At 45.1% G+C, this 12726-nt stretch overlaps 1 protein-coding gene across 1 annotated transcript in view; it reads left to right on the forward strand.

Moving 5' to 3' along the window:
• Nucleotides 1–12726, forward strand: part of LOC118882896 (guanylate cyclase 2G-like) — a 39952-nt gene that overhangs the window by 14423 nt on the left and 12803 nt on the right. The window contains 8 exon segments of the mRNA XM_036829273.1: nucleotides 83–264; nucleotides 2340–2477; nucleotides 2846–2929; nucleotides 3558–3662; nucleotides 4196–4267; nucleotides 10231–10399; nucleotides 11137–11261; nucleotides 12052–12188. Coding sequence (XP_036685168.1) covers nucleotides 83–264; nucleotides 2340–2477; nucleotides 2846–2929; nucleotides 3558–3662; nucleotides 4196–4267; nucleotides 10231–10399; nucleotides 11137–11261; nucleotides 12052–12188 — 1012 coding nt within the window.

A 12726-nucleotide genomic window follows, 5' to 3' on the forward strand; every position in this document is an offset into this window, starting at 1 on the left:
CTGGACAGCTTTTGAGCCATCTGTTTGGCAGGGCCGGGATGGGGCCCTGACGTGCTCACTTCTGCTCTTAGGTGGGCCTGAGTAACGATATGCCCTCCAGGTGTGACTGCTGTGATTTTCACCGTAACCCTCCTGATTACCAACCTGGGAGCTGTCGTCATAGGTCTGATTTTAAGGATACAGAGGGGGAAACTGCAGAGGCAAAATAAAGATCTTTGGTAGCAAATCAATTATGATGACATCACCATGCTGTCCCAGAACAAGGTGAGGCCACGCCTGGCCCAGACATCCACCTTCCTGCTCACTGCTGGTGATTCAGGGAAGGGACCTGATCTAGGAGCTTGTGAGGGCAGAGGCTGACTCATTTATAAAGTGAGCTCTTAATGGAGAGTCTTAGGCCCTGAGTTCTGGTTCTAGAACTACCACTTTTTTGCTGGGAACATCATTTCCGAGCCTCAGTTCCTGAATAGTTAAAAATGATCAGATGGCTTCTAAAGTTCCCTTCAGCTCTGTTCCCTGGTGGGTAGAAGAACCCATACGCCCTGCTCAAATATCAAAGCTGTCTCCTGGGGAGCATTTAGTTATTTTCAAAACCACATTAACTCCTTTAAACTACTGATAACTAAGACAATATAATTCATTTGCTCAACACACACATGTTGCCCGTCTACTGCAGGTCAAGCAGAGTGCAAGGCACGCCACAAATGGATGCCTTCCGAGGGAAGTAAGCGCTCTGGGAGGTGTCTACAAGCTGAGGCAGAAACCCCGCAGGTAGAGGGATTGAATGTCACAGCATCATGAAGGCTTCAGAGAAGAGGTGACATCTGGGGAGAGTGGGTTTGCTAGTGGTGACCAGGAGAGAAGTAACGCAGGGTATGCTGAGGGCTTCTCAGGGCTGTGAAGCTGGGCACGCATTTAATAAGCATGACATTATTTGATAAGTATATAACAGTTATATAATTCCAGAAAATATAGCCATGACTATCTTTTATGCATATCTTAAGCTTGAAGTTTTGAAGTCTCTTTTCTTTCTTTCCTTTTTTGTTTTGTTTTTGTTGTTGATGTAATCTTTGCAAGCATATATTGATTATTCTGGAGTACCTACTGCCTTCCCAGAAAGGTTAGTAAGAATTGTTCTTTAGAGTAGAAAGATAGACCCAAGTTTCTATACTGTAATAAGAGCTCTTTGTTCCTGGGGGGAGGTGGAGGGAGGGGGTGAATTTTGTTTTCATCTCAAGTGATTAAAAACCCACAACTGAAATAAATTTTACATCAAAGATCAAGAATTTTAGAATTTCATATAGTACTTGTTCAGAAATACATGTTACTCATGATATTCAGAGAATAACAAGATATGCAGATTAACCAATGAATCAGAATTTATGTTTTTGAACAAATGTGTGAATCTTAAATATCTCAAAGCAAAAGAAAAGTGTTCTAGAATGTTGTTGCTTGTTAGAGAGCGCTCAAGTTAGACCAAGGCATACAGGTTTGTTCTAAAGACATTTAGGTTAATTATAAAAGTAAGGAAAGCATGATGGGTCAACAATCAAACATTCATCTCATGTTATGTGTATTTTGTTCCTGTTATATTGGCTTTATTTTCAAAATTGTAGTTTATAGTATGTTTCCTTTTATTGGTATCCTTGCATATACTATTCATTGAATAAATGAATTATGACTTTCAAGAAAAAAAGGTGACTTGGCAGGTACCAAGTCAAGGAGGCTTCAACATGCTATGACCAGGAGATTGGGGTTCATTTGTAAATTATTTTTCAAGTGTCCCTGAGGATTCTGGAGCTCACTGGTCTGGCCTTGGGTGAATGATAGAATGAGGTAGAGGTGGGGAGGAATCCTGAGCCTTCCTCTTCCTCTTCAACTACAGCAGCTCTGCTTTGAGCTCTTGTTTTCTACATTAGGGTTCCAAGTAAGACTCTTCTAGAAAAACAGGGGTCCTCTGTTTAAAATATATTCTCTAGGTGCTGGGGAGGCACTGGGGGTGTTACACAGAGAGTTCACCTCCTTAGATGCTCATTGAGGAAAATGACTGTGTCATCAGGTCACACATCTAGTTAAGGGCCAAAGCTAGCACTTGAATTTGGGCAGCCTGACCCCAGAGTCTTAACCACGACATTGTGATGTTGGCACAGACACAAGAGTGGTGTGGGTAGCAGTTCAGCACTCACACTTCGGGTTAGAGAAGTCAGGATTTGAGTCCTGACTCTCATTTACTAACTGCTATTAACCTCGGTGCTAATTTTCCTCATCTATAAGAGGCATAGTCTCATCAGTACTTGGTCGTCCTACTGAGAGCAGCTGAAACGTGTCCTGTTCCGCAGCCATCCCGGAGAGGCACACCTGTGTCGAGAGGGAACAACAGTAACTCATCTAGTGTGATGATTTCTGGGGACTTCAGCTCCTTTGTTGAGAACCAGCAGGGCGAAGAGCTCTTTTATGCCCCAGTAGGGCTTTACCGGGTAATTCTGAGGGCAGAGTGGCTGCATGCAGATGTTCAAATTCTGGCTGTACTACCTACAGATGTGTGACCTTGAACTAGTTCCCTAACCTCAGGGATCCCATCTGGAAATGGGCTAATCACATCCCACCCCCCCTTGCAGGGCTGTGCTGCCTGTTAAATTAGGTCTCCTGTGTTGAGCAGCTAGCTCGGCTCCTGGACACAGCCCAGGGCCACCCGAGGGCTGATTTGGGCAGGGAGGAGCTCAACGATCCCTTCTGTAGGTGGATTTCTTGCCAGTCTTCCTGCCCCCCTTCCTAGCTCTTTCTGAGCGTAGCTTTTTCTGGATCAGCCTGGGTTAGGAACATTCCACTTTGTCTCCGGTTGCAGGGAAACCATGTGGCCATCTGTGATGTTGGTGACCAAGCGCAAGCCTGGGTCAGGAAGCCGTCTGTGCTTCAGGAAATCCGGCTGGTGAGGCCCCCAGCCCTGGGAGGAGGCAAAGCCTTGCTGCCCTTTGCCTTGCATCTGCCAACTCCCTGTTCCCACCTGGGGTGCGGGTGGCCTTCACCCCAAAGGGCAATGGTGGGAAGCTGCTTCCCTTAACTTGGCCCATGACCCCCAAGAGCCCAGACTTTAGACCTCAGACCCTTATGCCTGACCCAGGCACCTGCATCCTGGGAGCTCTCCTAGCCTGTTCTTTGCCTTTAATTCTTCCTGGCCTTAATTCTGCCTCTTCATTCTTTGTGTCTGTATCTGTCTCCCTTGAAGCTGGTCCTTGCAGGGGAGTCAGGTTCATGGGGTCCACTTCAGTTAATCCCCGTTACTTTGGGGGACTTTGATCATTCCTCTGGTTTATTTGCTGGAGGCAGACTGTCTGGATTTACCTCCCAGCTCTGCCACTATTAAGTTGTATGATCTTTAACACATTAATTTATCTTTTGAGCATCAGTTTCCTCATCTGTAAAATGGGAGCAGTCATAGTTCTTATCTCACAGGGTCTTTGTGAAAAATAGCTGAAAGTGTGTAAAGCACACAGCATTGTCCCTAGGGCAGAAGACACATTATAATCATAAGCTATTATTACCATTATTATTTTCAGATGTATGAATTAAGGCATGAAAACATTGTTCCCATCTTTGGTATCTGCACAGAATCACCCAACATCTGCATTGTCACCCAATATTGCAAAAGAGGAAGCCTTAAGGTAAGTAAAATAGTAAATCTTATCTCAGGTTTGATTAGCGGCAGCTAATAAAGAAGCTTATCAATGCTTTTGCCCCTTCGTCCAAGAACAGTTCCTCTCTGGTTTAATTTCAAGACCTGAATTATCTTGCTGGGCTGCCTGTAGGGAATTAAATTAGCAGCGCAGTTGCCAAGTGTCTGGTCTCTTTGTTCTGGGAAATTGTCTGAGCTTGGTTTCATCTCCTAAGATGTCATATCTACGTCTGAATTGTGTTCCTGGGCCCATCTTTCCCGTGGTATGTGACCACCAGCTTTATGTCAGGAACAAGGAAGTATCTGTAAAACTCAAGACTGCGTAACTTTCTCAATATTGAGTCAGGTTATGGTTTCTTCCAAGCAGAGTTCCGGTTACTAGATGTAGAGTTCTCTGCCTCAGGTTGTATCATTTCTGCTCAACATCATCCAAAGCATTAGAATCAAATCCACTGAACCTGCGAAGATCACTGTGCTTCTGGTTGAGTTACTGGTGATGTTTCAAGTAATTGTGTTTTCTAGGATGTTTTGAGAAACTCAGGCAATGAAATTGATTGGATATTCAAGCTCTCATTTGCATATGACAGAGTCAACGTATCACATAAACCTGTGTAAAGACAAATGCTATTAGTGTTTCTTTTTTTTTAGAGGGAAGGATTTATTTGTTTGTTTATTTATTTATTTATTTATTTATTTATTTATTTATGGCTGTGTTGGGTCTTCGTTTCATGCGAGGGCTTTCTCTAGTTGGGGCAAGCGGGGGCCACTCTTCATCGCGGTGCGCGGGCCTCTCACTATCGCGGCCTCTCTTGTTGCGGGGCACAGGCTCCAGACGCGCAGGCTCAGTAGTTGTGGCACATGGGCCTAGTTGCTCCGCGGCATGTGGGGTCTTCCCAGACCAGGGCTCGAACCCGAGTCCCCTGCATTGGCAGGCAGATTCTCAACCTCTGCACCACCAGGGAAGCCCCTATTAGTGTTCTCGAGGGGACCAAGCTAATGACCTGGGAATGGGTCCTGGTGGGGAAGTCACTCACTCTGACACATGGCAACAGGACAAGGCCAATCAACAGTCCATCCATCAATCAACATTCCCATCCATCAACTGACAGACTCCTATGGGCAAGACCCTGCCTGGGTGCTGTGAGGGATACATGGGTGAAATGTAAACTCTGCCCTCCTAGGTTTTAGGGCCAGTGACGCCTTGAATGACTGTGGCAAGTTACTTCCCCGCTGATGGTAACGGCAGATGCGGTGAGCTTAGAGAGAGCAGCTGGAGTTTAGCCCAGGCTGAGGAGAGCATCCTCCGAATGCTGGTCCACACTGACATGGCCCACCCGGCTCATTTCCCATGTGTGAAACAGGGATAATAATAGAGCTACCTTACATTTTGTTGTGAGAATAAAGTAAATTAATATACACAAAGGGCTAGAAAGTATCTGAGCCAAAATAAGTACCAAATATATTTTAGCTATTATTGTTGTTATTATTATTATTACTCAGCCTCCACGTAGGTTTAATGGATGAGGTTGGCCTGATTAACATCGAAGGAGTTTTCTTCCTCAAGAATTTGATTGCTCTTTGTGTGTAAGGAGCTGAGTCTTAATGGCCCTGTTAAGCTTTGACTTCCCAGGCCTTAGTGGGAAGCCAGTGTATTGTTACCAGGAGAGGTAAACAAACAGAAACCTCTCTGTGACTGGTTTCCGTGGGCCACCGCTCATTATTTCAGTAAAACTTTATTGAGTGTCTGTTAACGGTTTGTCGTACTCTGGGCACTTTCATATGAAGACAAGGACTTGTTTCCATCTTTGAATGGCTTAAAATTAAGCTGGAGAAAAAAAATTAAAAAGTCATGAAGTGTACGTACCAAATTATTTAAGTGGCAGTGGAATGGTTATAAAATAGGAGGATCTGATTGTCATCCTCTCCTCCTCTGGGCTCCTCTTTCCCCTCACCCACTTTCCCTCCCTTCCCACCAAGCCCAGGGAAGTGCTCTAGTTTCTGGTGATCTGTCTCCCACCCAATCAAAACAGTTGGCATCATTTATATTGGATGTAAAGAGAAAGCTATTAAGTTCTCACCATGGTGTGAATGACTAGTAGATTTAGCCTTTTCAGTGGAGGCATTTGGCTTTCAAGAAGAATTGACTCCATATATATGTGTTAGCAAATACCGTATGCTAACTCATATATATGGAATCTAAAAAAAAAAAAAAAAGAATTGATTCTGAAGAACCTAGGGGCAGGACAGGAATAAAGACGCAGACATAGAGAATGGACTTGAGGACACAGGGAGTGGGAAAGGTAAGGTGGGACGAAGTGAGAGAGTGGCATGGACATATATACACTACCAAATGTAAAATAGATAGCTAGTGGGAAGCAGCCGCATAGCACAGGGAGATCAGCTCAGTGCTTTGTGACCACCTAGAGGGGTGGGATAGGGAGGGTAGGAGATGCAAGAGGGAGGGGATATGGGGATATATGTATATGTATAGCTGATTCACTTTGTTATACAGCAGAAACTAACACACCATTGTAAAGCAATTATACTCCAATAGAGAAAAAAAAAAAAAGAATTGACTCGAAGGATTCTCTGGAGAAATGCTGGGGTGGGTGCGAATGACACTTTGAAGGGGAAAATCTCCCTGGTGGTCATCAGCTATTCTAGGTCACTGAATCTATCCTCCACTCCACGCCAGGACAGAGGACAGCTTGACACCTTGCTTTGGTAGGCTCGCTGTCTCCTGAAATGGAGTGTACACATTCTGGGATCCTGTAAGGAAGTTGCAATGCCAACCTTCCCTGAAAGGGGACTAAGAGTAAGAGAAGAGTCCCTACAGCATTTTGGAGCTCTGGCATGGGTGACTTTGAAGCGAACCCGGGCACTGGGCCAAGCTCTGTGGGTCAGATTGCGCTTCTGGCCATCACATACCAATCACAAGAACAATTCCTGTCCCGATATCTATTTGATCAGAACCTCCTCTATACGAGGTAGCAGGGAGATTCTGAGATGCCACAGACTTTTCAAAATAGCAGATGTATGTTGATTCAGCACCTAATTGGGTCAAACCCGATTCTAGGCATGGTGGGCACAGAGGAATAAGTCTTATTGTCCTGTCCCCAAGGAGTTGAACCCAGTGGGGCCAGCTTGGGAAGGAGCTTTGGAGAGTATAATACTCGTCTTGTGTTAGGGAGGGGCTTTTGTTTCTAAGTGAGAGAAGTCTTGATAGATTAAGAGGATGAAGGACAGTTTGGCATGCAAGTTGTATTGGGGATTTAAACCCTGGCTCTGCCATGTACTGACCAGGTGACCTTAACTACTCTGACCCCTAGTGTCCCTGTGTATAAAATAAAGATAACAATAGTACCTGCCTCATAGGGTTGTTGTGAGGACTAAGGTATGTAAATTGCTTAGCACCATGTCTATGCCATAACAGGTATCTAGTAAATGTTAATTGTTAGTATTAGCAGGAGTAGAGTATTACTATTATCCCAGATAACCCAATTTCTAGTACTAAAAACCACACACTTTCTTATTTATTCCCTCAACAATCTTACAGGATAAGCCTGCACTGTCCAAATATGGTACCACCAGCCACATGTGACTACTGAACACTGACCCTGTGGCTAGTCCAAATTGAGATGTGCTATAAGTATAAAATCCATGACAGCTTTTGAAGATTAAGAAAAAAAAGGAATGTAAAATATCTCACTAATACTTTCGTGTTGATTACATGTTGAAATAAGATTTTTAATACATTGGGTTATATAAAATATATTATTAAAAGTAATCTCACCTGTTGAACTAAAAATTAAACATTACACATGTGCTTACATTGTACTTCTATTGGACAGTGCTCTTAATAATTAACAATTAACTCCATTGTTAATTTATCCTGAACTCCAATATTAATAGTACGAATTCTTACTCCCTTTTCAAAAGGGGAAAAAAAAGAGGCTTAGTGAGGTGAAGTAACCAGCCCACCTGGTAAGAGGCTGATTGGGACTTGCAGCCAGTCTGTCTCCCAAAGCTGAATTCTTTCCTCCCTGGAAGTACCAGAGAGCACAGATATGGGATCCAGAGGTAGGAGCCCTGTGGATCAGCCTCAACTTTCCAGCAGGAAAATAAATGTAGCTTCAGACACGTAGGTAATAGAACTGCCAAAAGTGTAGGAAACCTGACACGTCAATGGTGAGCCTCTCATGGTTCTATTTGTTCTCAGACAACAGAATACATAAAGTCAGACATTTCCATCAAGATAGAAAAATATAATAGAACAAAACAAAGAGATGTGTGCCATCTCTTGGAGAGGACTACATTCCTAGGATTCCAAGCATCCCGAAACATGTTATTTTTGTCCTAATGGAAGGAGCTCCGCTAATATACCTGGATGTCAGGGGTGGTCAGCAGCGACCAGAATGTAGAATGTCTCATGCCGGGGGTGGGCCTGGCACTAGCAAGGGCAGGGACAGTCGTGTGTGTCAGGGAGAGTCCTGTGGAATGGAAAGGTCTCCGTGAGGTCAGAGAGAACTCTGGCTTGGACACAGGTCTCCCCAGATTTCAAGAGCAGACCTCTCAGCCTGTTGGAACCTCGCTGGAAACATTCCAGAGGGAGCCCCACCCAGGCCCTTCCTGTCTGGTTAAGTGAGTTGTGTTTCTAAAATGTGATTCAGCTTTGTCATCTCAAAAAACAAATAAGCAGATTGATAAAGGAACACGGCCTCCTGATATTTTAGGGGCTGAGGTGGGTGTGGTGTACCCACTGTCCTGAATGTTTCCTTATTGCTTTCTGTATTAGCCTGTATTTCTAATGCAATATTAGCTCAGGGTTCTTGCTAAAGCTGACAGTGATTCAGCCTGTCGTCACTGCTGGAGGAAGAGGTGAGTCCCAGAGCTGGTGCCCAGGAGGCCCAAGGACCCGGTCCCTGGGTGCAATAGTCCATTCAGGGGCCCTCCTCACATTCCTCCTTGTTGGGCACCGAGGGCCGGTGACTTCTCGTAACCACGCTGTGTGACTCAAGCTGGACTTGTGATTCATTTAACCTGGCAATGGTGCCAGAAGAATAGGTATGCTTTTACCTACCCTCTTCCTCCTCCACCTTTCTCTTACAGCCACCCAGGGCACCAGAAACAGTAAAACTAGTGGTTTAGAAGTGGCTGGGCTTCAAAGGCGACTGGACCTGGGTTTGTCTCCCAGCTCTGTCCGCACTCCCTGGGAGCAGTTTAAAACGCTGAGTTCCTTCATTGTGAGAGATCCCCACCCCCCTGCCCTCATCTCCTTGCTAAATAAGAATCATCACTGCCTTGAGGACGGAGCTCCCTCAGCCAGCCTTCAGATTAAGCCCTCTTCCTCCATTCTGATCACTCACCTCTGCACGCAGGCTTGTTTTGTGTGAGAGGTAATCTGCAGCTAGTATAGGTTCTTATATCTGGGCCCTAGCATTGATATAGTCTTTTTAAGCTCCCCAGGTGATTTTAATGTGCAGCCAAGGCTGGGAACAAATTGACAAGGACAGGTCTTCTCAGACTAATACGCACACGCATCTCCTGGGGATCGGGTTAAAATGCACGGTCTGATCCAGTAGGTCTGGGCAGCGCCTGAGATTCTGCATTTCTGCCAAGCTCCCAGGTGATTCTGCTGGTCCCTGGGACATCTTTCAAGTAGCAGGTGTCTCAGGCAGACCCATTTCACGGATGGTGAAATCTAGGCCCCCAGGTGATTTGTTTGAAGAGACTGGTAAAGTCTAGACTTGAACACGTCTTCTGACTCCAGAGTTTGTTCTGTCCTCTTTATAAATAATAGTGCTTCATGACTGCATACAAATAATTGACGTAACCTCTTAAGAACACAGTGAATGACATGAGAATTTTTCAATGTTCCTCATTTCATTGCCTCTCCCTGTGAAGTGCTCAAACAGGACCCTTAAGTGCATGTAATAAATATAATATTCTATTATTATAGAACCATTATATGTAGATAGTAATAGAATATAATCCACAATATGTAGGTAATAAAATAATATTTTTAATTGCATAGTGTTGTTTCTAGATTGTTGGTATCCTTTATTATATTCATACAAATTTTTCATTATAATTTGTAGCGGTCTTTACTCTGTGTCAGGCACCATGTCTGGTGGTTCGCATGTATTATTACATTTAATCTCCACAGCCACCCTGAGAGGGATTATCGTCATCTCCAGTTTGACAAGAAGCGTGAGGCTTCAGGGAAAAGTAACTTGCCCTCTACTGTGTGGTAGAGCTGGGATTTGAACCCAGGAGTCTGACCACGAGGCTACATTTATTTTAAGCTGACCTTGCCTTTGTGGCTCCACGTGGAGGGGCCAGAAATAGTTTTCTCCTTTTTGGGTGTTCCTGCCCAGGGTGACCCCCTGGGCGAGGGGCTGTGTTAGTGGCTCTTGAACAAATGAATGTGAAGATGGGCATGTCTCCCGCCATGGGTCTGTCTGTCTGTTTCTGTCCATCTGCCTCTGTGTCTCTGTTTCTTCCAGCAGCGTCTGCTGGCACCTGCTCTGATTCATTTGCTCATTTCCACTCTTCAGGGCTTGCTGTTCCTCCACAGGAGTCCACTGGGATCCCTTGGCAACCTGAAGCCTTCCAACTGCCTGGTGGACAGACGGATGCAGGTGAAGCTGTCAGGATTTGGACTGTGGGAACTCAGATATGGCCGGACGTACAGAACATATAACGAGAGAACGACGGACGGCTCGGGTAACCGTTGGCAGATCTTGCACCCACTAGCTGTCAGGAGAGGGGTAAAGGGCTCCTTATCCCACCTCTGCTTTCCGATGCTCACGTGCATGGGTACCTGCAGGTGGGCCTTCCTCTGGGGCTGATGGTATGTGGTTATTCCGGTCACCCAAGGAGATGAGAAAAGAATAATCCCCACGAGTGGCATGAGTCCATGGTGGGATGTCTGAGTTAGGAGACTAGTTCTCACCCTGGCTTAGCTGGGTGACCTGAAGTGAGTCACTGCCCTTCTCTTCAGTCCTCTGTGTCTCCTCGCGTCTTCATCCTGTGTTCTCAGCGGAGAAGGCACGACCTGCCAGGCACCTTACACATGATGAGCTCAGTAGTTCTCCAACCTCTCTGCGCTCCGGTATCACTTGAGAAGCTTTAAAAAATATGCAAGGGGCTGGGTCCCACCCCATGCCAACTGAATCAGAATTTATGAAGAAGGGGTCTGGGCATCTGTATTTTATTTATTTATTTGTTTGTTTGTTTGCTTATTTATTTGGCTGCACTGGGTCTTAGTTGCAGCATGCAGACTCTCAGTTGAGGCATGCGAGCTCTTAGTTGCGGCGTGCATGTGGGATCTAGTTCCCTGACCAGGGATCGAAAACGGGCCCTCTGCATTGGGAGCGTGGAGTCTTAGCCACCGGACCACCAGGGAAGTCCTCGTATTGTTTTCTAAAAGCCTCTCAAGTGATTCTGATGGGCGTCTCAAGATCAGACCCACCACCCGGAGTCCAACCCTCCTTCACATGTGCGCGAATTGAGACTCTACGACTCTTCCTACTTGTCCAAGTTACTGAACACTCCTGAGTCTCACCTTGCACTGTCCTGGGCCCTGGTGAGCCCAGTGGCCTCCACCTTGATTGCCTGTCTCTGAAGCAGCACACTCCCAGCAGCTTTGCTGTGTGCACGTGGGGAGGTTTCTATAATATGGGGGCAGGATGGTATCTTGCAGAGAAAGGCAAAAGGGGGAAATTTTGAAAACCTGCTAGCAGCCACTTCTATCTCCCCATCCCCCAATATATTTTCTTTTCATGATTATAACCTATAATGATATAAACCTATAAACCTCACGGCCAAAGAAATGTAGGTTTATAAAATATCCAGAATACATACATCTGTAGAGACAGAATGCAGATTGGTGGTTGGCAGGAGATGGGAGGTGGGGGAAATGGGGATAAACTGCTTAATGGGCTCAAGGTTTTACTTTGGGGTGTTAGAAATCTTTTGGAACTAGGTAGAGGTGGTGGTTGTACAACATTGCCAGTGTACTAAAGGCCACTGGATTGTTCGCTTTCAAGTGGTTAGTTTTATGTTCTATGAATTGTTAAATTATTTTTTTACTGTAGGCAATACAGAAAGGGAAAAGGAAAAGGAAAGCCACCTGTAATTGCACAGTTGTGAGTTAACTACTGCTAACATGTTAGTGCAGAATCATCCTGATTATTTCCTCCGTATTCACACACACGGACCCCCAAGTGTGTGAATATGGAGAAAGTCTAGAACCATCAGGGCTGACTTCTCAGGGGCTGGATGCTTTCACTGCGCCTGTGCTTCCCTGAGAAAGAAGGAGCGGCTTTTCCAGTTCTGCCCGGCAGCTCTGATGTTTGACATCCTCGGCTTTGCAGAGCTCTGCTGGACGGCTCCCAGAGGTGCCCCCGTCGGGCACCCTGAAGGGAGACGTTTACAGCTTTGCCATCCTGATGAGGGAGATGATCCACCACCAGGACCACGAACATTTTGATGATCAAAACCTGGCACCAGAGGATAAAGCTGGGAGAGACTCCTTGGCCGGCTTTGGTCATCGGGGCTAGCTTTTAAGTGCTTGTTTTTATTGTTTTGTTAAATGTTTATTAATTTAGAATCTATTCCATTCTTATTTTTTATTTTTAACATTCATATTTTTTTTTAAGGAATTAGAAGACAAATTGCAGTTTGGTTACCAAAAAAAAAAAAAAATCAAGAAACTCAGAACTATATAATTTATTCAATAAGAGCAGCCAGAGCAATTCTGCTAGAAAATGAGTCAGATTGTGTCACTTCTCTACTCAAAATCCTCCCTTGACTTCCCATTTGGGGAGTGAAAACTAAGTCCTTACAATAGCCTGCAAGATCACTGGAGGCCTCTGATGGAGCCTCTATGACTTATATTAGTGTCCTAGGGCTGCCGTAACAAACGACCCCAAGCCTGCTGGCTTGAAACAACAGAAATTTATTCTCTCACAGTTCTAGAGGCTAGAAGTCCAAAATCAAGGTTCGGCAGGTCTGAGCTCCCTCTAGAAGCTCTAGGGAAGATCCATTCT

This window comes from Balaenoptera musculus, chromosome 16 (genome assembly GCF_009873245.2).
Source record: "Balaenoptera musculus isolate JJ_BM4_2016_0621 chromosome 16, mBalMus1.pri.v3, whole genome shotgun sequence".
NCBI classification, from domain to species: domain Eukaryota; kingdom Metazoa; phylum Chordata; class Mammalia; order Artiodactyla; family Balaenopteridae; genus Balaenoptera; species Balaenoptera musculus.